General features: G+C 38.6%; 3 protein-coding genes across 6 annotated transcripts; 2 read left to right on the top strand and 1 right to left on the bottom strand.

Moving 5' to 3' along the window:
- The first annotated feature begins 690 nt into the window (after positions 1-690).
- On the top strand, positions 691-12602 carry LOC129769744 (M-phase phosphoprotein 6). 2 transcript variants are annotated; one of them, XM_055772196.1, is made up of 3 exons: positions 691-936; positions 990-1277; positions 11898-12602. In XM_055772196.1, the coding sequence occupies exons 1-3, from the start codon at positions 827-829 to the stop codon at positions 11899-11901; spliced, it is 402 nt and encodes a 133-aa protein (XP_055628171.1). In that variant the 5' UTR covers positions 691-826; the 3' UTR covers positions 11902-12602. The 2 variants fall into 2 exon arrangements, with proteins under 2 accessions (XP_055628171.1, XP_055628170.1); XM_055772195.1 differs by lacking the exon at positions 11898-12602 and having other exon boundaries at positions 693-936; positions 990-1636.
- Positions 1350-2685, bottom strand: LOC129769743 (ubiquinone biosynthesis O-methyltransferase, mitochondrial). Of its 3 annotated transcripts, none has more exons than XM_055772192.1 (3): positions 2458-2685; positions 2288-2372; positions 1350-2229 (listed from the first exon to the last, which is right to left on the bottom strand). In XM_055772192.1, exons 2-3 carry the CDS (start codon positions 2326-2328, stop codon positions 1431-1433), a joined length of 840 nt encoding a protein of 279 aa, XP_055628167.1. In that variant the 5' UTR covers positions 2329-2372; positions 2458-2685; the 3' UTR covers positions 1350-1430. The 3 variants fall into 3 exon arrangements, with proteins under 3 accessions (XP_055628167.1, XP_055628169.1, XP_055628166.1); XM_055772194.1 differs by having other exon boundaries at positions 2288-2371; positions 2452-2685; XM_055772191.1 differs by lacking the exon at positions 2458-2685 and having other exon boundaries at positions 2288-2445.
- A 7440-nt stretch (positions 12603-20042) lies between the features above and the next one.
- On the top strand, positions 20043-22749 carry LOC129767282 (nucleolar complex protein 2 homolog). The gene is made up of 2 exons (XM_055767987.1): positions 20043-20180; positions 20241-22749. The coding sequence occupies exon 2, from the start codon at positions 20250-20252 to the stop codon at positions 22650-22652; it is 2403 nt and encodes an 800-aa protein (XP_055623962.1). The 5' UTR covers positions 20043-20180; positions 20241-20249; the 3' UTR covers positions 22653-22749.
- The last annotated feature ends 1623 nt before the right edge of the window (positions 22750-24372 follow it).

Below are 24372 nucleotides of genomic sequence, written 5' to 3' on the forward strand. Positions count from 1 at the left end.
GCGTGGCGCATCTTCGACGACCTCTACACCAGAACGAAAACGTTGGAACCCTCGTTGTGCGGTGGAAATGGAAACTGTATCGGGTCCATAAACTGCACAAATTTTATTGGCAGCTTGAGATGCATTTTTGCCTTTGTCATAGTAGTACTGTAAAATATGTCAGATTTTCTCTTTGTTTTGCTCCATACTTGCGACACTATACTCACGAACGACTTAACCAAACAAAACACTGTCAAGGACTATAGCGCGCAAAAATACCTTTCCAACAAGCTATAGTATGACTCGATACAATGAATACAACAAGAACTACGCGCTTAAAACCTCACCTCGCGGAAATACCGCAGGACTTTTTTGACAGCCTAATATATTTTAGCGTTACGTATTTTGTGGCTACGCCAAGCTTGTAAACATTTTGTCAAGGCGCGTAGAAGTATATCCTAAGGTGGGCCAACTTGCTAAAACCACTCTTCAGCCATCTTGGAAATCTACTGTGTTTTGTTTGTAAACAAAACACAATACGCTTGTGCCGGAGCTCGCTCGTGATCAATCTGTCTCTTTCACGCTTCAAGGAAATAATTCCCCTTCTGCTTTCTTCCGTACTGTTTTCATATACCGCTCCCCTAACCAACTTAGTGACGAAACGGCCTCACCTAGTACCATAGACCCGTCTTGCATTTTGTACCTTGCTGAAAAAATCGTCTGGCATCTTTGAAAAACGGTCCGTTTATCTAAACGTCAAATCATATGTTTACTTTTTCTGCGAACACGCTTCGGTCCTTCGATCTCCAATAAAACTTTTTGAAACTTTAAAATTGTGTCCCTCAAAATGAATAGCAAAATGAACAAAGTTAAATTATCCAAAGGGATTTTGGAAATGAAGTTCATGTCTAGAACTCGCGAGAAAATTGAGAAGGAGAAGGATGATGCAGAGGGAAGGTAAGTGTCGATGCATTTCAAGCTGAACCGGATTCAAGAATTCCAATATTTAGGGCTCTCTATTCGAATGAAATCACCGACAAAATGATGCATGAATCTTCAAAGTTTGTTATCGAAACAAGTTACGTTCCGTGTGAGGACTTGATCGAAGGCCGTGTCAGCTATGGGGGAATGAATCCGGAAATCGAAAGGCTAATGGAGCTAGAGAAGAACAAGGATTTGGCTGCAAAGATAGAAAAGGAACAAGCGGAGGCAGCGGAACGACAGAAGATGCGGAAGGATGTTCCGGATGAAGAGATGGCCAAATTCTACACTAGCGTTATGAAAACTATGAAGAAGAAGTACGACAAACGGCAGAGCATTTTGCCTTTGAATATCAAACGTATGCAAAAACCAAAAGAGGATGATTAATCTGTAAGCTCGTATAATTGTAGATAGTAGTTAAGGCATATTTGAATCTTTAATGTCCAAACTATTTAGACAAATAATTCTAATTAAGTATTTTCGGTTAGTTTTACGGCTTGTATAGCGTAGTTAATATCCGTCCATTTGCACCAGCTCCAGTTGTTCTGCCAGAATTCGTATGCCATTCCATGCACTAGTATTGTATTGCAATTGAACGTTTTCAAAATACGCTGACAATCCAACGGTGGAATAAATTTATCCCAATCATGCGTGTTCTCGGGAACAAGTTTCAGCACATATTCTGCAGCAATAATTCCGCCCAACCACGAAGCTGTTGTTTTGTTGAGGGTGGTAATGAAAATTGATCCGCCAGGCTTGAGTGCCATTATGCAATGCTCTAGGAAAGACACTTTGTCATTCACGTGTTCCAGCACCTCTGAAGCTACCACTGCATCGTACTTTTCCGCGTTATTTTTAGCATGTTCCTCTATCGTTTCTACCGAATAGGTAATTTGTCCAGCGATTCTTTCATTCATTCGAGCATGACTTTCAGCGACTTGAACCAGTTTCTCCCCCGGGTCGATACCAACAACATCCGCACGAATTTGAGCCAGAGCTTCCGTTAATAGTCCTCCTCCACAACCCACTTCAAGAATATTTAATCCCTTCAACACGCTTGCTGTGTTGATTTGGTCTTTCTGTACTAAACCTGTAGAAATAAGTCCATCACGAATAAGCGGAACTCGGATGGCATTCATCGAATGGAGTCCTTTCAGCGGTCCAGTCGGATCCCACCATTCTTCGGAAAGTTTCCCCAGGTTATCAATCTCTCGCGGGTCAACATTACTGTGCTGAGTGGTGCTGTGGCATAATCGAACATATGTAGCTCTACAAATTTTTATTCAGAATTAGTTTGGAAATCTATTTCATAATCAATTTGAATTACCGGGCGAATCTGAAGAACTGGGGAAATTTGTGAGACAACATTTGAATGGTTTTACTTTGTTGTATTTAATAGTCCACCAATGTCCTGGAAAAAGGGTAATGAAGATGGTGGTTTTTCGAGCGACATAGCATCAGGGGTTAGACATAAATTGAATATAGGCTAACCAAAATCAAAATCAATATGGCGTCATTTGTTTATCAACATATCATTTACGAGGATTGAAATCGAAAAATGCGCTGCTTTATTCTAACTGCATGAGCGATTTTCATATTTCGGTTTCACATGGAGGTGTTCACATTTAACATGGAGTTTAAAGTTAGCCACTATTCGACTATATAACCGGACCGAGTTGTAAACAACAGTAATTGATAGAACCAAAATGTCAGTAAACCGCGCAATATTGGGTACACTGGCAATATGAGAGATTTGACGTTTTAGTCGTACCCCTGCATAGCATGCGCTGCCATAACTATTTCTCAAGTTGTGACGTCAGTCGTTGTGTTTATATTCGACTGCCTACGACATCCATGTGAAAATGCTATTTTCAGTTTGTGTTTTATCAATGAAAAACATACGTTTTATTGATGTTCCCGCTGATTATGAATATAATGTGACAGCATTCAGTGGACATTTGTGAAATTAATTTGAAAAATGCGAGTAAATGTGATATTTCAGTACAATATTTTCACTCCCCCACGGCCATAGAAACGAACGAACTTTCATTAGTTTTACCATACCATATTGATATTATTATGGCTCTCAGTGCCGATGTGTGTGATGTGGGAAAATAGTGTTCAATTAAGCAGCATTTCACAGGAAATGTTAATGGTTCCGAGGTCTAAGAATACGACTGCTCTATGGACCTTTTTACCATATAAATAATGTAAATAAGTAACAATAGAATTGCCATCGGTTGAAAAAACAAACCGTTGCAAGATTTCATGAGAGATTGAGCTCAAATCGCCATGGAACCGTGAGTATTTTGACCATTGTTTTGTTTCTTTCATATATTTCATAGAGAACGCAAATAATACACTAAATTTTGCATACGAATACAAGTATACTCCGCCTACTGCTTCACCTCGATATGTATCTCATTGATAATCCACTATGCAAATAGTAACCAAGGCACGTAGAAGTATATCCTAAGGTGGGCCAACTTGGTAAAACCACTTTTCAGCCATCTTGGAAGTCTACTGTGTTTTGTTTGTAAACAAAACACAATACGCTTGTGGCCAAGCTCGCTCGTGATCAGTCTGTCTCTTTAACGCTTCAAGGAAATAATTCCCCTTCTGCTTTCTTCCTTGTTGTTTTTATATACCGCTCCCCTATCAAACTTAGTGACGAAACGGCCTCACCTAGTACCATAGACCCGTCTTGATAGTAACTTCCATCTTCTTTTTATTAGCCAGCGTGACCAGCTGATTTTGTTATGAAGTCGAGCACTGATATAAATATTCTTGTGATTTTCAATGTGTTGTTATGGTTGTTATACACTTAGAAAAATCCTTGGTCGAAAACTACCAAATACATTTGGTAATGCAAAATTAGTAGAATGTACAAATTTTTTGTACATATTGTCAACAAACCCGCATCCCTACCAGTGATTAGTATATTTTACTCGATAACATTAGTAAGCTTGGATATTGTCATATCTGAAAACTGGTGAGAAAAGCGCGTATTAACCATTTTCATTGTTCCCATAAGGCAATACGGAGGTATAATAAGGATATAATTCTGATACGTGCATTTTCGGCGAGAAAATGTAGCCGATATTGGGCTTCCGGATCATGGTTCTGCTTGACATATGTGTTTATTAGTACGGTCGAAAATGACTATAGATTGGTAATATTTACCAAAAAATTCGTTATATTTACTAATTATTTCTCTCAGTGTACCGAGGCTTTAAATTAGGCATATGCACTGAGGGTGCTCATACACTGTTTGACCGAAGCCAAATATTTGACTTTTTTTGACAGATAAAATTTGGTCAACGTGTACTGATCAAATATATTCTACACAAAACACGACAAGCAAATATTCAATTATTGGATGCCTAAAATATTTTTTCAGTCTGTTCTTCGAACCTGTTGGTACATGGTTAGGTTACCTTGGATATTTCAGTTGATTTTTTCCATGTTCGGTGTTTGATATTGTTTACTACTGTTGAAAATTGAAGAGTGGCAAACAAAATAGTGTTTGTACAAATATCAAATCAAACCTTATCTGTCAAAAAATATCAAATATTTGACCTCCGGGCAAACAGTGTACGACCACCTTGAGAGGAAAATTTAGTACAGTAAACATTCACTAACTGGGCGAAAAGGGAAGACCACTTATCGACATTCGCGTTTTAACTGGTCCGGCATGTTAAACGTCAAATAAAATCGAGGGAAACTTCAATGAATTGTTTGATTCGCATTGTTCCTGTAATTGGATAAACAAAAGGATTCCAATGGAAGTTTCGCATTGAGTGCGACAACAGGTATGACATATGATTTGAGAAAATTATTTTTCTGTAGTTTAATCAATGTTTTTGTCGTGCGAAAATAATGTCAACTTTCATAACATTTAAAATTACATTCGAATGCCCCTCACAGCAAATCTTCCATTTGAATATGGCGTCGATTGTTTACGAAATTCTGCTTTTTAACTGGTCCAAGGACCAGTTAACGTTCGCCCAGTTAAACAGCAGACCAGTTAAACCAGGACCAGTTAGCGAACGATTACTGTATATATGACCAATTTTTTGGTAAATATTACCAATTCACTAGTCCTTTTCTACCCTACTAATCATTGGTAGATCCTACGAAAAAAAATTAGTAGACACAAATGTCAAACAAAACTATGGTTTGTAAGTCCAGTGTTGGCTCAATTTTGGCTTCAGTAATGGCTGATTTGTTGGGCATCCATTGGTTCAATATAATTGAGTAATATAATTTTTATTTCAAATATTTTTATTCTTATTAATATTCTAATTCTATTCTTATTTTTATAAAATATTGAATAGCTTTTCGTGCAGGCTTTTAGCGAGCGAGTTGAGTATCACAGTACTTAAAAGTGTGCTTTTTCGGACACTTGCGAAATTTTGCTGGATCGCAAATTGCATCAACTCGTTCTCATCTTCGAAGATTATTTGACGCCGGAATTCGGCACCACGTCGTACGTACTCGAACGGGACTTCGAAACAGTAACCCTCGGTAATGTATCTCGTACGCTCTTCGCTTTCTTTGATGGGGCTCAAAAAAATTTTTTAAAATAATTAAGCATTTACCTATTTTTACTGGAAATCCCAATGGAAGCTGCATAGTGAAATTATCTCTCAGTTTATGTGGCTAATTGATCATTGTGGATCAAAATTGGTAGTACTTGTTCTTCAAATTTAATAAGAAATTCTCCGCTCAGCCACATACCGAGCCGGAAGTCAGCAGCACCTGCTCGTCGTTTTAATCTAGTGACAGCGGAACATCAAATCTGCCGGAAGAAAACCCTTGTTATTAATAATATTCCTAATATCTTTCACATATCTAACTACGAAATTTATCTAAAATAGCAAAGGTTCGTAGCGCTGTCGACCGGTTTCGAAACCGGCACCAAATCGTCTTCATTATTGCCGCTATTGACCGCCTTCTCCAATGGATCTTTACCTTTGTCTACTTCCTTCCTTTGGCGGATTGCTTGATTGCCGATCGAATGCTCCAACCGCGCTTCTAATGATTGCCTCCGCGCTGACAATACGACCAGAATTAAAGATGTTACTGCTTGATGTGACGCTCCAAGTTCGAGCGGAGGCAGCATGTTCCGATCCAGCAACGAAGCGCCATGAAGCAAATTTACCACGCAAACTGACTCTCCCCATCATCCTCAGACGCGGATTTTCTGTTGTTGAGCTCCTTGAAGTCGTGATTTGCTGAGGAAATTGTGTAGCAAATAGGATACATATCGCCCCGATACTTCGATGGAAGGATTAGTGGGCTGCTGTCGGTGGTAGTGGTGGTAATGGTGGTTCCGTCGTCAAGTACTGCTGTAGAATTAATGTTATCGTGACGCTGTGTTTGAAATTGTGGAACTTTCGTCGTAGCATCCGTAACATCCGTTGTCCGAATCGGTGCTGGTAGTCTTTTTAGCTGTTGATTGCTCAGTGTGAAACGGTTGTTGTTGGTTTCCTCGCTGCTGACAGTACGATTGGCCCAACTGATATCCATCGTTTCCTGGAACAACGAATCCATCGAGAGGCGGTCCATTGCTGCTTTTGGTTGTGATCTGCGGATAATAGAATAAGGGGGGAAATCAAACGGTAATCGGATCAGCAATCAATTTTGCACGGCGACATCCGCCGTTTTTGGCCTCTGATGTTTAGTTCATCTAAACGCTTACGGCTGCACGAAACTTTTGCTATGGATTCTACGATTTTAGGCTGAAAAAGGAAAATATTTAGGGTAAAATGAATCATAATAAAAACCGAATGTTTACCTCCAAATCGCTTCGCTTCCATTAGAGAAATGGCGGTTGCGCACACACACAGTTGTTAGAAATGAAAAAAACAGAAAGTGGGTTATATCTATGGTATAACCGCAATGGTGACGTAGGACTATCGTTTATTTAGTGATCATTTGTTTGGAGGTACAAGGTTTTATGCGCCAATATTGGATACGAAAATATCCTACTGATGGGGAAGAATAATCTTCTGAAGCTTTCCTGCTAATGGCACTTGATTTAAAAATCACAGAACCAAATGTATTTGGTCGCAGTGCTATATGGTTAGAAAACATTAAAATAAACTCTTTCGCTAGCATGTTATTTTCAATGCCAAGGGGAACTGGCATATTATTTTGCAGAAGCGATATCTTTCCGGATTCTTCTCGAAGTCCACCACCAGTGGTTAATACTAACACGATAACCATCTGTTAATTGCACTTGATTGAAAAATCACAAAACCAATTGTATTTGGTCGCAGTATAATATGGATAGAAGAAGTTAAAATAAACTCTTTCGCTTGAATGTAATTTTCAATTCCAAGGGGAACTGGCAGATTATTTTGCAGCAACGATCACTTCTTTCCGGATTCTTCTCGATAACCAGCAAACGTAAAGAATTTCGCGCGTGTATGTGTGTGTGACGGTTGCTCCGATGTATCAAACGGAACCAATTTTCGATGCTGATATTCTCTCGGTCGTCTTCTCTTCTCTTTCTGATGGATCGGCTTTTCTGCGCTCCGTCACAGTCCCAAACAAACTGAATGCGTTTCAGGTTAGGTCAGGCCAGGTAATGAATCCCTTGATCCCTCACCATCCAGCTCGTCCAGCTCGTTCAGTAACGATGTTGTCTTGTCGATGTCCTCACGAAAAATGAATGCGTTTCACCACCAGAATATCGCTTAAGTATGCTTTTTGTTCGTGACTGAATCGAAAGAAGGTGTGGTTTACGATGGCTATTTGGAAGGCAAACTAGAGGCGAATGAACTCTTTGAGTTTGAAACTTTTGGCGACTGAGCAATAATTGATTGAAAATTATATGATTTTCGCGATGCGAAACATTTTCCATTGCGCGCGCGAACTGTATTCGATACAAAAATATTCTACTGATGGGGGAGAATAATCTTCAGAAGCTTTCCTGCTAATTAATTGCATTTGATTGAAAAATCACAAAACCAAATGTATTTGGTCGCAGCGTTATATGTTAGAAAACATTAAAAAAAACTCTTTCGCATGAATGTATTCTTCAATTCACAGGGGAACTGGCAGTTTGTTTTTCAGCAACGATAATATTCTTCCGGAATCTTCTCGATGCTGGATGGCATCCAAACGATAAAAAAAATCCGCGCGTGTATGCGTGTGTGTGGCGGCTGCTCCGATCTCTTCCCGGGGAACCGTTTGTGGCATCACTCTCCTCCTGATGGATTCCCTTCTGGCCTAAGGTGCACAAACAGGCTCTTGGTGACACCGTTCATCCGCGCCTTCATGATAAACGAAGAGCTTCACCACAACAGCGACAACATGCTCCAATCGCTGTTCAATTATAACTGAGTGGAATTCCGAGCGGCGCTCGCTTATATACCGATTGGTGATTTCAATAGCCTGTTTTGAAAGCAATTTTAAGACTGTTGAAACAAGTTTTTGGATCAAAAAGTAACAAGTATATAACGCGTAGACATTTTATCTTTCGAATGAAGTGTTTATCATACCATTTCGTTCAGTTGTTTAGGAGCTATTAACGCTCAAAATCTCGGTCTCCGGCGTAACGCTTTTGTTTTCGAAACTTTGATTTTACACCCCGGTATAGAAATGAAAGACGTAGTCCTACGTCAATACTCAAGGTTACACATGCTATGAAGTAAAATGTACGAATCATTGGTAGGGATGTACATTGCATCTGACATCAGTTTTAGAAAGTTTTGGTAATATTTACAAAAAATGTGTACATTTTACAAATGTTTCGACTACTAAAGATTTGGTAGCTGCATTTACTAAAGTTTTTCTCCACTGTGGGAATTTATTCCGACTCTCAGGATTGAGTGAGATTCTGCGAGTTAGGCGGCTCACACACCGAAGCAATAAGCAACTAGCGGGCTGCAATACGTAATATGCAACAGGCAACATTTTTTGTTGTGCTTCGAAAACCAAATCAATAAAAACGCTCAATCTGCTCAATGAACGAAACTTGCCAAGCTATGGACGATAACTAGCTCTTCGACCGACACGTCGTGTTGCTAGCGATATGTGCTGCTCTACAAAGGCGATAACGATATCGTATTGCACCGGTGTCAACAAAAAATCAACAAATATTAATTGGAAAACTTTATTGGCGAAAATAAGGGGCTGTCCACATACCACGTGGACAGAAAAAGCACGATTTTACACTCCCCCTCCCCCTCCGTGGACAAGCGTGGACATTTTCATACCCCTCCCTCTGTTGTCCACGTGGACATTTTTGCTTATTTAATTGGTATAATTGAGGAAATAACTGGATTGCGCTTCCATTCCATTTAAGTTTTTTTTAAATTGTGCTTATTCCATCTGAAAATCTTAAAGATTCCGGGGGGGTTGGCAGTAGCAACAACAATCCTTGAAGTGGATTTTATATTTATTTTATATTCAATACGAGCAGTGACGATATTTTCGAGTTTATGAGCTTGAGCTTGGGTAGACTGTACAATTCGTAGTTGCTCTCCGTGATTGACCTGAACCAACCAAATTGCACAAAGAACACACAGAATGACGCTTGGGACTAGCAAATCATTCTCGTTGTGCAATTTTCGGTGATTCGAGCTTTAAATGGTCAATAACGACGCCGGCCACGTCCTTACAGTCACCAGGGGAAGGGAAGGAATGTTAGTATGATATTCGCCGCCCGAAGGCCAGAAGGGTCGCCTCTATAGCGTGGTTCCCTAGCGTTTATCATGAAAAGGATAGTTGTTAATGGGGAGGGGCAAAAATCAGGATTCACTGAGGTAAGTGATGTGATTATGTATAGGCGAACTATCGACCACTCGACGAAACAGAATTCTAAATATCTTAAAGGATATAACACGCGGCAGAAATTATCTTTTGTATCCTACAAAGGAAAACCTGTTAATTTGATTGGACTGGCTTTATATTTTGTTATTTTATCGTACGTACGTATCTAAATCCAATCGGACGGTGAAGAGTTATCTTTACGAAACCTGAAAAGGTAACCGAGTAAATTCCTGTGGAACCAACAAGACGGGTGATATATTTCGTTATTCATCCCGCGTACTCTGATCGAACTCTAATAATGATGGCAGGGAGTTATGTTTTGGAAACCTGAGAAGCTAATCGAGAGAACTACATGGATAAAGACCCTCTAATCTGAGTTTATAAACTCAATCTAGTGTCTGAAATTGAAAAACCAGGAACCAAAAACTAATATAAATGTATAAAGCCTTCCAACTAGCTAACTTACTTAAAATGAAAACTAAAATTAGAGTATTCTGACAATATTAAATTCTGAAATTAAAAACCTCTAACATAATCAAACCCTGGTCCTGATCACGAACGCCATCCCACGGCGAAAACGAAACGAAGTGAATATAATCTTGCATACAATACTTAAAAAATTTTAAAATGAAATAATTCTACCGAAAACAGTATTCATATATATGTGTATGTACGCTCAGGAAACTGCCTCTCACTACATACACAGCCGCGCGTCGTTACACAACATAGGAGAAATAAACTCTTCTAAATAATTAGCACATCGAACGCGGAACATAGCTTTCATCCTCATATGCAACATGGGTTTGAGTTCTAACTTCACAGCGCTTGAAAAAATTATAATCTATATATTCACGACTATAAAGAACGATGTACTTATCTTTGGGGTATTCAAAATTTTTGTACAGGTAATGATGCCTCTGATGGTGATACTACCGCTGCTGAATTCAAAGTCCAATGCGACGACACCTCTCGCAACGTCTCAGCTGACAACCACCGAGATTGCTCAACGCCAATTCGTCTAAATTATATGATGGCTCACGAATACATTCACATTCAAAATTTGACCCGTTGAATAACAAAATAAACAAATAAACACAACTGACGCCATATGAGCCTTAATAAAATATATATTTTGGATAAAAAAAAAATAGAATAAACACAACTGAATATAACACACTCAAACCGATCAATAAGGGTACCACTTCATCGCAATTGGCAGCAAATATTACTATGAGAATGTTAACTGCAATGATATTCCAGAAAATATCTGCCGGATGTATTTTCAATACCACAGCACTATGAATTTTACACACATGCACACAGCTACACTTAACCGAAACAGCGGCTGGGGCGAAACATGTCTCCAAAATAGAAATGAACGCTTTCGAGAACATTAACTACATAATTGTAGCATTTCTCCTCACTTTTAAATTGAATGAATGTATTATGATTATAATGTAAAGTATCTCTGGTCGACGTTTCTTTTCGGACCGTTTGAGAAATATCACTTTCGCACCACCGACGCTCCGACAAGAAAAAAAAAACTGGAATAAAAACTAGGACCCATTTTATTTATTCTGTACATAAATGATCTGTGTCCGATGATATTTTCGAGTTTATGAAGCGCACAAAAACAAACAGAACTATCTCAAATGCTTAGATTTTTAGAAAGAATTTCAAGGAAAGAAAAGATGGAATAGAGACCACCCAGCAAACATTAAATCGTATAATTTTGCACGTGCCAAGTCTTACAAGAAATCCGAATAAATCATAATCACATATAATATCAATCAAAGTATGTATCGTAAATATACATATTTGAAATCGCATAAAATGTAAAAACTCGATTTTATATACCATTATCAAATTAGGTCGCAATTCGGTATAATAAACATCAATTTTATGAAATACATTGTCGTAAAATATATTTAATCCGCATCATATGCGTATATTACGTTGATGCAGTTTGTGTGTCGTATAAGCGTATAATTAAAATCGATTCAGTACTTTAGTAAATCGTGTTGCATGCTGAAGAAAATCATGAAACAGTAAATCATATTAAATGCTAATAAAGAACATATTACATCATATTGAAATATCATTGAAATGCTGATGCACTCGAAAGTTTTAACCGCTGTTGAATTTAATTTCAGATAGCCGCGCGAGATAGCTGGTGGATGATAATCCAGACGACCGGAGTTCGAACCCACATCGGAGCAGTTTTCACCAAACATCAATCTGTGGCATTTTAAACATTCATATCCCAGCAAACATTAAATCGTATAATTTTGCACGTGCCAAGTCTTACAAGAAATCCGAATAAATCATAATCGCATATAATATCAATCAAAGTTTGTATCGTGTATATTTGAAATCGCATTAAATGTAAAAACTGGATTTTAAATACCATTATCAAATTAAGTCGCAATTCGGTATAATAAACATCAATTTTATGATGCACATTGTCGTAAAATATATTTAATCCGCATCATATGCGTATATTACGCTGATGCAGTTTGTGTGTCGTATAAGCGTATAATTTAAATCGATTCAGTACTGTAGTGAATCGTGTTGCATGCTGAAGAAAATCATGAAACAGTGAATCATATTAAATCCTAATAAAGAACATATTACATCATATTGAAATGTCAATGAAATGCTGATGCACTCGAAAGTTTTAACCGCTGTTGAATTAAATTTCAGATAGCCGCGCGAGATAGCTGGTGGATGATAATCCAGACGACCGGAGTTCGAACCCACATCGGAGCAATTTTCACGAAACATCAATCTGTGCCATTTCAAACATTCATATTCCACTCCCAACACAAGTCAATCAAACAATTATTATTTCTACGAACATAAATACTCATATATATAAAAATGGCGATTCGTGAGGCTATAATAAACATTTTACGAAAATATTTTGCGCCATTTGTTTTTTTTCTATGTCTGTAATAAATCGTATATGAGTATGGCAAAAGCCGCTATTATAGCCGGTCAAAGTTGCATATTCATCCAAACAAATTCGGTAAGCATTTGCCATGTATGTAAAAATATATATAAAAGCAAAAAAAATTAAGTTTCATCTTTACCTCTAAGAGTTACTTGGGTCCGTTCTACTGCATTCTACGTAAAATTTTCTTATCTTTCAAATGAGTAGCATAATTATTTTAAGTATCGTACTTTCTAAATTAGAGTACTGGGCTCGATGTATACCCCCTCTCTCCTCTCCGTGGACAAGCGTGGACATTGTCTTACACCCTAAACCCCCTCTCCCCCCCAAAAGTTATCCACGTGGTATGTGGACAGCCCCTAAGTCGTATGAATAAAACAAAATTTAGTTTTACTTTACTTGAATCACGAACTCGAGCAGTGACATTAGGTATTTATTACGTTTGATATGAATAAAACTAGCAACTGAGTATGAACTTTTCGAAAATGGAAGATTACTTGATTTCGTATGAATAAAATCAAGTATTTACTTTGTCATTGTCAAGTATGCTCATGAGCATACTCTACTTCTGAAAACTCTTTTGTTTATCTTATCCAATTTATGTTTAGTGCTATCTTGCGTTTAAACAAGCGAAAACTGTATTATGATGCGCCAAATATTTTTTTCCGCTCGTTTGTGTCATCGGTCCTTCATTTGAGTCTACACCAAACGACCGTTTGAAAAACTGTCTGGCAAACTTGTCGAGTGATCGTTGAAAAATCCCACGAGTGGATTAAATTCCTTTCAACGAAGGAAGATTTTGAACACAAAAAGAAACTATGCATCAAAAAGTACATGTTCCCTTACTGCATAGGGACTCTTGACTGCATAGAGGCTTATCAAACGGCCACACAACTTTGTCGATGAACTCGTCAACCGCAAAGGATTCACGTCATTTAACGTTCAGGCAACTGTAGGGGCCACTTTTTCCAGTGTCGTCCCTTTCTCCGGGAGGTCCAGATTACTGAACTTCACACACTCCCATTCACCGCACTCCAACTTCACTTTTGCCGGATCAAACACGGCTTCCGTGTCAGTTTACTGTTCTAGAAACCGCTAACACAAACGGGAACACTCCTCGATTCTTGGAACCGAATTCTCTGGAAACTATCCGGGCGGTCGGAAAAATATATTCAAAAAGAAAAACAATGTTTAAAAGTGACTGTCTTCGATCGTGTCTATTTTATTACTCCCCTCTTAACAACTTTCATCTTACCAACTAATTATTCGTAAAAAATTCCTATGGGAGGTGCTTGTAGTCGTTTTTCGAGAGAGAAAATACAATTAAACAATTGCAATCGAATTGGCTATATATAATCGTAAACAGTAATTTGTTTACGCGGAATTTTCGTCGCGTGAATAATGAACTGTCTCCACGAGCCACATAGAAACCCGAGCATATTTTTTTATACTCGCGATACTGGAGTTCGTGTTGGAAAAAAGTTAAACCTGGTCAGCGACACTGGCCGACGAACAAGACTGTAGTATGAGATAAATCGAAGAGGTGGATGTACTCGCGGGCTCGAAATTGCCTGGCTCTTCAGAAAATATAAAAATGTAAGGAATGTAACTTCCAAGCACCTTTACACAATGTTTGATGATTAGGGGCGCTTCACAACGTAAAATGGACGAGAGATGTTCACGAGTGTTGAGTATCGGTGGCCTGGTTCTGTCCACAATGCCAGAATATGGAGAAATTCCGCCATTCGTGAAATGCTCTCCGACAACAACAGCAACCGTTATGCTAGTGGATGAAGCATACCCTATAGCGCCTTGGCTAATGACGCCATTTAATAGCCCGTCATCTGCAGAACAGAGGTGCTACAACATTCTGCATACTAGGGAAAGGGTGATAATCGAACGGGTATTCGGATAAGCTAAAAAACGATTTCCCATTTTGCAATCAAAAGTCAGCAAATCAACGGAAAGAGTGCCACAGATGGTCGTTGCGTGCTTCGTGCTCCATAATGTGGCGAAGATAATAAATGATGAAGATTTCACGTTGTTGGATGAGTCATTTCAGCCAAGCTATGGGCCCTATTCCAGAAGACGAGTCGAGCCGATGAGCTTTACCAAAAACAGACGAGTAGCTCGTCTGACTAGACGATCGTTTGGCCGCGCTCGCCGATGGATCAGTCGAATCGTCTAGTTTGTTTGATGTGTTTGTTAACCTCGTTCATCGGTATTTTTCTGTTCCACCTTTATCTTCAAAAATGGTTCCACGGCTAAACTAGTATTGCATAAGCAATGTATGTTTTCAACTGCAATCATCAAATTCAATTCAGTAATTGCAAGATTTTACGGATTTTCAAATAGGCCTTTTCCAAACAACACAACAAAATGTAAGATTGAACGCATATCCAGGGATGCCATATGACTAGGGTTGCAACTATAATTTTAAAAAAATCAGGAGAAATGAGAATAAAAATCAGGATAAATCAGGATAGATCATATTGGGTTGTCCGAAAAGCTAATGTCGATTTTTGGGACAACAAAAACATCATTTCCAATCAAAGCATTATAATTTAATTTTATATTAATAGTTCTGTTTCACAATCATCACAATTCACTATCTTTCACGCAGCTTAAATATTCTATCCTCCCAGAACATGTTTTTTCCTCGTCGAAAACTGCGAGCCATACATGTGAGAAACAGGTTACTTGGTAGTAGCTCATCATACGGAATCCATTCCAAATCCCACCAGAAACAGAATATATCTCCCTTCGGGCGCAGACCGGATAAGTCAAAGAATTAATAAGCATGGTATAAGTCCTCGCATAAGCGAAAATGCTAGTGTTTCGCCTGACTTTTTGATCGTTTATATTTTTTCCGAAAAACCTACAGCATCACTACAGTCACTGCAAAGAAATCAATATTCAAATTTTCACTGAATTCATCATCCATGCTTTGGAATGAATCTTTAATCAACAAATATGCGAAGCATATCAGCAGTGGCAGACTTCTTGAATTTTTCCTAATTTTTATCATATTTAGTACGGTTATAAATATATTTACAATAGTCCCATCATTAAAGACGAACAAATTACATATAATGTGATTTCATATTGGTTGTGGATTCAAAAATTTTCTCTTGAGTATTTTTACCCTCTGAAACATATTCCTACAACTCTGGGATACATCTACATACAAATTATCCTCAATGAAGCAATGTTGTTCCTCAAACTTAATCTCGTTGTAATTTCATAAATTCGTCAGACAATCTGGCTTCATAAAATTTTCTAGCACTGTTTTGGAAAACCACGAAACAATTGAGGGTAAAGATAAAAAAAGCTTTGCGTCTAGATAATTTAACTTAATGTAAGATATATACAAGTGTGCACCGGAGAAAAATCATGACAGAAAACTTTGGCATGGAAACCAGTATATTTATAACGAATAATGTAAAGAATACAAAAATCAGGAAAAATCAAGATCATTTCCGAAAAATCGGGATAAATTGAGTTTTCGTCAGGATATCAGGGAGTGTGCTAAAAAGTATGGGAAATCCTGAAAAATCAGGAAGGTTCCCAGCAAACATTAAATCGCATAACAAGCGTATATATAACATCATATGCCCTAAAATTTGGTTGGCATATAATGCGCCTAACTGGCATATGTATGCAAAAGTGGAGGCCATATACATACATGGCAAATGCTTACCGAATTTGTTTGGATGAATATGCAACTTTGACCGGCTATAATAGCGATTATGTTGAAATTGAATTGCGATCTAATATGAATATATTCATGAATTGTCAAAGCACCAAATACGACTTTTGCCATACTCATATACGATTTATTATAGACATGGAAAAAAAACAAATGGCGCAAAATATTTTCGTGAAATGTTTATTATAGCCTCACGAATCGCCATTTTTATATATGAGTATTTATGTTTATAGAAATAATAATTGTTTGATTGACTTGTGTTGGGAGTGGAATATGAATGTTTAAAATGGCACAGATTGATGTTTAGTGAAAACTGCTCCGATGTGGGTTCGAACTCCGGTCGTCTGGATTATCATCCACCAGCTATCTCGCGCGGCTATCTGAAATTTAATCCAACAGCGGTTAAAACTTTCAAGTGCATCCGCATTTCATTGACATTTCGATATGATGTAATATGTTCTTTATTAGGATCTAATATGATTTACTGTTTCATGATTTTCTTCAGCATGCAACACGATTTAGTGCAGTACTGAATCGATTCAAATTATACGCTTATACGACACACAAACTGCATCAGCGTAATATACGCATATGATGCGGATTAAATATATTTTACGACAACGTACATCATAAAATTGATGTTTATTATACCGAATTGCGACTTAATTTGATGATGGTATATGAAATCGAGTTTTTACATTTTATGCGATTTCAAATATACACGATACATACTTAGATTGATATTATATGCGATTATGATTTATTCGGATTTCTTGTAAGACTTGGCACGTGCAAAATTATACGATTTAATGTTTGCTGGGTTGGCATCTCCGCACATGACTGTTTTGATATATTAACACGACACGAAGAGTGTCTTCACAGCATATTGAACGAGAATGAGTAATTCAAAACAACTACTTTATTGGAAATACTTATATACAGATTTAAGACTTTTCTTGATATTGATTTGATTAGGTGAACAAACATTGCCCCCAATAAATCCATAATAACAAAACGTCTGATTGATGAAAACATATGCTCGAGAAAAAAATATCAATAAAACCAAAAGATATATGAAACTTATTCCTTTTTGTTATGTTATATTTTGACACTGACAAAAAAGGATCGATTGATCAATTCTGAAGTGATTGTTGTTTTTCTCAAAATAACAAAAATGTCTTCTCATCTGACATCACTGATCATACCGAGAAAAAGTGACTGAAGTCTCTCCAGTCTACCGAATAAAACATTTCAACGAAACTCGTGTACTGGGATAGAATATTTTGCTCGTCTCGACGGTGACTGGAGCCGAGACGAGACGAATTGCTCGTCTCGTTTTCTGGAATAGGGCCCTATGTACAGTCCAATAGGAGAGTCGATGATGGCAACTCTATTCGCCATCGAGGACAACGTCGTCGAGACGCAATTGCATTGCACATTAAAAATCAGCTATTAAATTTAAATATTCTGCCTTAAAAACATTATTAATTTAACTTTAATTTTAAAAAATATACAGTAATTTACATTTAATACGACATTTTGCTAATTGGACGGGCCTGGAATGTGGCACGTTTATTTGGACAGTTTACCTCTAATTGGACACCTTTGTAAACATCAGAGCCCAAATTATGGCCCCACATTGAAAGTCGCCACTCTACCACGCTCGTCGCCAATGTCCAATTACAGGTAAAAGTCGCCTCCAATGCGACGCTGAGTGGTGCCTCAGCACGTCGCATTGCATGTAAATTACTGTAATTACCGTTACTATTGATTGACTTAGGATTTGTTGCTGATGAGATAAATCTCACCACGATATCCATAAGCCGCTGTAATAAGGTTTTTTTTCATGATTACACTCGTGAAATGTATACGTAAACACTTTTAGTATTATCTCTAATTTATTCATGAGAACATCAAATAATTTTATTGCTGCTCTAATTCCATAAGCCGTTCTTCCCTTAGTTCTGTTTAATTGCTATTTGCAGGAGTCAGAACTGAGGCACTTCATGTGTGTAGCGCGGATGTTTCGATGTAACATTTCAAGTTGACTCAGAATTTCGTAACAACGTTCCGTATTATTCTGTATTCTCGCTGTCGGTTACCAAATGCTTGAGGTTGCCACTGTACTTTCTGGGCTTCATTTGTTGCTTCAAAAACAGTAGAATGCTGAAATATGGCCCGTGGAAATGCTCTCATCACCAACATCCCCAGATCTCGCTCCGGCAGCCCTCGCAGTTCGCGACCAAAAATGTCTCGTAAGTTTTCCTTTTTTTTAGCAGTACAGTGATTTTCATCGTCGGTGAATCGATCAGAATGTTTACTTAAACATCCTAAAGAAAAACATGTAGCAAAATGTGAACAGAATGAAACTGAATCGAGGATTCAAGTTATACCAAAACAATGACCCTAAGCACAAGTCGCATACAGTTCGCACATGTTACATTATAATTGTTCAAAAGTTATTGATATTTCTCCCCAATCTCCCAGCATCAATCCCAGTTAAAAAATATGGAAGTTATCTGTGTAGGAAATTTAGAAACCATCAAATTTCTAAATATTACGATTTTAAAAACCACTTGATCAAAAAATTAATGAATATTCCTTGCGAATACACCAATACATCGTAAAGATAGCTAAAGATAGTTGCAATGAATAAGAGGTACCATACTAATGATGGAATCCTGAAAAATGATCAACGCCTTATAAATCGAGTTGAAATTTCAACCAGAGTACGATTATGAGTTTGAGTAAATTTTCATACATTCGCAATTTTTAGAGAGATAAAAACCATTATTCTGAAAACAGATATCAAACCTTTTAACTCTCATATGACACTATGACTTCGTCTGAATATAATGTTCCGAAACCTTGTTTTCGACTTCCAAAAGAAGGGAAAAGAGATCTGCATGGTGTACGACTACGAGCTTGTATCACTGTATAACTCCGATCACCGCTCACACAATCACAGAAACATCTTCTGCAATGATGTAAACAAAATATAAAATCGACATTCTTGTCAATTGTCGCGCGTTCATCGCGCAAAAAACTGTGCGTTCACTTTGGCATCACCCTAAGGCCTTGCTCTCACTGGGGCGTCAGCGTGGTTGGGCGGGGTGTGTGATGCTTACGATTGATTCTGTGTGTTCTTACCGATGTGTTCATACCAGGATGACGTGTCGTGAGCGTTGTTTTGGCGTGTGGCTGGCGTGCAAACGAAAACACTCCACGCCGGCGATATTTGTAATTCTCCGCTTCTCTCTTGCATATGTTTGTTTGTAGTGACATAATTTTAATGTTTCGCGTTTTTTTTTTAGTTTTTAAGTTTTTCACCGTCCGATTTTTGTCCCGGTTCGTCCAACGATGTTGGAATATTCAAAAATAAACCAATTTTCATTCTTTCATTCAAAAACACACATTAACAATTTGTATAAAACACACCGAAGATGAAGAGTGAATTAAAATGTCGTTGCGAGAAGTGAACACGCCCCGCTCACGCCACGTTGACGCCTCGCTGCAGTGAGAACATGGCCTAAAAGTTCATAAACACTAAATGCATTAAAAAGTTTGTTTTCATTTTCGAGATAGGTCCTTTTGACATGTTACTCTAGAACTGTTTATTTATTCGAGCGGCTCTGGCAACGCTGTTCGGAACTGTCAAAACAAACCGCACACCGTTCGGTCCGGTTGAAACGCACGTGTGTACATTTCATTTGCAACGTTGATTGCTTGGTATATTTCTATTTGAACATAATATTTCCACTGTTTGTTTGATCGGTTAGTATATTTCTTGCAATACCTGCTTTACCGCGTTATTTGAAACATTGTTATTTACAGATCGATAAGATGAAGCCGAAAAATATCAAAACGAAATCCGACGTGCAAAGCATGTCGCTGGACACTTTCCTGGATAATATGGACGCAGATTTGGAGGACGGAGCCAGCGAAGCCGACGAGCAGGAAAAACCTCCCAAGAAAAAGAAAGCAAAACTACAAGATAAGTCGAAACCGAAGAAGAAGCAACTGGTTGCGGAGGTGCCTCCCACAAATGGAACTGCGGGTAAGAAGTCTAAAGACAAACGAAAGAAGAGTAAGTTGAAGGAGTCGGACGCTGATGAGGCGGAACATATCGGCGGCCAGAAGGATGTAGAGCGCGAACATCAGCAGGCGTTGGATAAACTGCAACATACCGATCCGGAGTTGTATGCATTCTTGAAGCAAAATGATAAGAAATTGTTGAAATTCGGCGGGATGACACAAAGTGATGAGGATGCCACTGATAGTGAAAATGAGGATGACGATGCGGTGCATGAGCTTCCAGATAAACTGGAAGTTGCGAGTGATGAGAGTGACTTCGAGGCGGAGGCTGATGGGGAAGAAGAGAAAAAGGACGATGAGGATGATGATGATGAGGAGGAGGAAACAGAGCAGCCAGGAGTGCAAACCAAAATTACACTGAAGCTTTTGAAGAAGTGGACAAACCAGTTAACATTACGTCCAATGAAGAAGGTAGAGACCATTCGCGCTGTTTGTAAGGCATTTAACTCTGTGCTGGTCACGGTTACCGGTGAAACCAATGTTATCCCTGCCTACAAGGCAGAAGGATCAGCCATTTTTAACGGCGTTGTTCAACTTTGTGTCTTACATCTTGGAAATGCGGTGAAGGATTATCTTAACTTGAAAGACTCAAAGGATTATAAGAATCTGAAGAAAAATAAACGATTCACTAAAGTGCAAGCTTGTTTGCGGATGTATTTGGTGGACTTGACGAATCTACTGGAAAATGTGTCCTCCAGTCATATAACGAATGTTTTACTGAAGCATTTGCATCAATTTTGTTCGTTTATGGTGTGCTTCCCAATAATTACCAAACCAATTCTGAAGCGCCTGATCGTCATTTGGAGCACTTCCGAGGAGGAATCGATCCGAGTGTTATCTTTCCTTTGCATTTTGAAAATCACATGCGGTCAAATGCGCCGATTTCTCAGCGATGTGTTGAAAAATATGTATTTAGCGTATGTCAAGAATAGCAAGTTCGTAAGTCCAAATACGCTCCCGGGAATTAACTTTATGAGGCGCTCACTTACTGAGATGTTCACTCTGGATATGTCCGTTTCCTACCAACATGTTTTTCTGTACATTCGTCAGCTCGCAATTCATTTGAGAAACGCGGTGATCCTGCAGAAAAAGGACAGCTTCCAGTACATATACAACTGGCAGTATGTCAACTCGCTGAAACTTTGGACGAATGTATTGGCGGTTACATATGACAAAAAGGAGTTGGAACCGCTCATCTTCCCTCTGGTCAGCATCGTCACCGGCGTTATCAAACTGATTCCCTCAGCACAATATTTCCCTCTGCGTTTTCACTGCTGCCGAATGTTGATTGACTTATCCGCACGAACCCGAGTCTTTGTTCCGGTTCTACCGTTCCTCGTGGAGGTTCTCAATTCAAACAGTTTCAACGAGGAACACAAGAAGCTTTCGATGAAACCTGTCGATTTGACCTGTTTGCTTCGGTTTGCTCCGGCTAATATTCAAGAGAACGGCTTCAAAGATGCCGTATTGGATCAAATCTACGAGTTGTCTCTAGAGCATCTTGCTCACGAGTCCGCTTCTTTATGTTTCCCGGATTTGGCCGTGCCGATCGTGACCGCTCTCCGGTCCTACTGCAAGTCCACCAAGGTGTACAAATATTCTCGAAAAATAAAACAACTAAGCGACAAAATTGTAGAGAATGCCGCCTTCATCGAGAGGGAACGCAAACTGGCTCCGGTGAAGTTGAACGATTTGAGCGCAATAGAAAGCTGGGAGGCAACTAGACAAGCCAATGGCACACCTCTGCGGACATTCTACGAGAGCTTCGCGCAGGAAAACGAAAAGAACAAGCGAAGACAGGCGAATCAATCGGAGGACATCAACGATTACGATTTGCCTGAGATTAAGAAGCCAAACAAAAAGCAAAAAGCTCCCCGGGAAGGACCCGTGGAGTTGTTCCCATCGGACGATGAAGATGAGAATGAGGTGGGTATTGGGTCGGATGAGGAGCTCAGCGAGACGCCCAAGAAGAAGGCCAAAAAGGAGAAGAAAGTGAAGACAGACGGCGCTCCAGAAAATGGCGAAAAGAAAAAGAAGAAGAAGAAACAGAAACAGCTTAATAGCCAGGAAGCGGATGTCCCTCTGGAGAAGGTCGACCAGGGCGAGGCGGTGGATATTCTGAAAGATTTAACTTTAGATGATTGGGAGTGATAAATCTCACTGCTAGTGATCGTTTATAGATGTAACATGAAATTGTTTCCAACTGATGAAACATTAAAAAGCTATTAAAAAAAAATAACAAATAAAACGAAGTTTCGACAATCATCCGAGAGAATGTGGGATTATGCCACCCTTTCATTGCTTTTGTTCGACTACGATTTCTTTCAGATGTCTTGTACTTTCCGCTCCTTTTAAAATGAACTGGTCCCGCCAATCTAATCGATATTGGTTAAAAATTGTTCAGCATTCCATGCCAAACCGATATACATAGTGGTCCTCTGATTTCACAAAATATTAGAGCTTAAGCTTAGGTAAAAGTATACCAGGGCTCGACATAGTCATATTCAACTGAGGATAGTCAGGGGCCTATGAAGAAATTCGTTTTCGTATTCAATTGGAAATGAGTTTTGACTTCTTCACGCAGTTGCTCCGTTAACATGACTCAACAGTCATTCGGGCGTTTAGTTGCTATCTCACTCTACGACTCGACTATCTCATTTCATTTTCCCTGTCAAACACAGAAACATTGACAAATTTGTGATTTTTTTTTATATAAACCCGTTTTTCTGTATGCTTTTTTTTGAACAATATTGAACTCGGAGACAAAGTGAACTAAAATTTTGTTTAGAATTCCTCCCAAACTGCACGCTCTTCACTAATACTAATGCGAGGACTTTTACAGCATACCTGGTAACTCGGCCTTATTCTGCGTGGCGTGTGAGGTGAGATGACAATTGTCACTTATGTCACGCGATTCCACCAGGCGTATGCCGTGAGAAATCTCACTTGAATGAACTCTCACTTTATTCCCGCTCTCAAATATACGTGACGATTGTCACATGAACTGGGATTTCTAGGTGACAATCGTCGACATGTCTTGAGGTGTCGACAGTGCATGAAAACAAATGAAAAAAGGAAGAGGAATAATAAGTGTTTTTTTGGGTCGTATAGAATCGATAGTAATGGTATTATATGTATCAATAAATTCAATTTATCTTCAATTTTCACAGTACGAAAGACAAATTGCAAGTAGTTTGTTTTTTTTGTGAAAGCGGTAGTGAGTCTGTTATTCCTCAATTGGACGAATTATTTTCATTTCATGAAATCTATTTATTTTCTCTAAAATATATCTATCATATGGGTCTTGTGTTTCATCTATCTATCCGCGAGTCATCGTCACCGAACTGCATATCCATTTCAGAAGCCGTGGTATATGCCCGAGCCGGAGCCAGAGCAACAATTTAACACTGAGAGTGCAGAGAGCAGCAGCAACTACGACCAAAACAAACAAAAATGCTAAACTTTACAGGATGCAATCAACTGTTTCACCAAATCTAAATCAAATACCTGCAAATTCGGCAGAATGTCCTGATACACTAACAACAGGCCAGGTTAAATCAGATCTATAGATACGGTACTGACTGCAGCAAAACAAATATCTGACCTCTCTGAGCGAAACAAATAAAATTCTGGGATGCCAGATGTTTTTTCTCAAATATATGCGATAAAAATCTGAAATATTTGTAAATATGTGCTAATGTCTGACATACTGACCAGCTTCGTTTATCATATGGAATCAATAATGTTTTGTCACTATTTTAAATAGCCTGCAGCAGGAATAAAAGGTTGTGATAAAAGTTAAATGTCTGCAAATTCGTGAACACATGTGCGAATGTGGCATCTCTGATCAGATTTGGCAACCAGCAGAATG

The sequence above is a fragment of the Toxorhynchites rutilus genome, chromosome 2 (genome assembly GCF_029784135.1).
Source record: "Toxorhynchites rutilus septentrionalis strain SRP chromosome 2, ASM2978413v1, whole genome shotgun sequence".
NCBI classification, from domain to species: Eukaryota; Metazoa; Arthropoda; class Insecta; order Diptera; family Culicidae; genus Toxorhynchites; species Toxorhynchites rutilus.

What these genes read in the sequence shown, in the direction of transcription:
- LOC129767282 (XM_055767987.1), top strand. Translation starts at nt 20,250, where the DNA reads ATGAAGCCGAAAAATATCAAAACGAAATCCGACGTGCAAAGCATGTCG.
- LOC129769743 (XM_055772192.1), bottom strand. Translation starts at nt 2,328, where the DNA reads ATGTTGTCTCACAAATTTCCCCAGTTCTTCAGATTCGCCCG. An exon ending in CAGTTCTTCAGATTCGCCCG is followed by an intron (nt 2,230 to 2,287) that starts GTAATTCAAATT and finishes AAAAATTTGTAG; the next exon opens with AGCTACATATGTTCGATTAT.
- LOC129769744 (XM_055772195.1), top strand. Translation starts at nt 827, where the DNA reads ATGAATAGCAAAATGAACAAAGTTAAATTATCCAAAGGGATTTTGGAA. An exon ending in AAGGATGATGCAGAGGGAAG is followed by an intron (nt 937 to 989) that starts GTAAGTGTCGAT and finishes TCCAATATTTAG; the next exon opens with GGCTCTCTATTCGAATGAAA.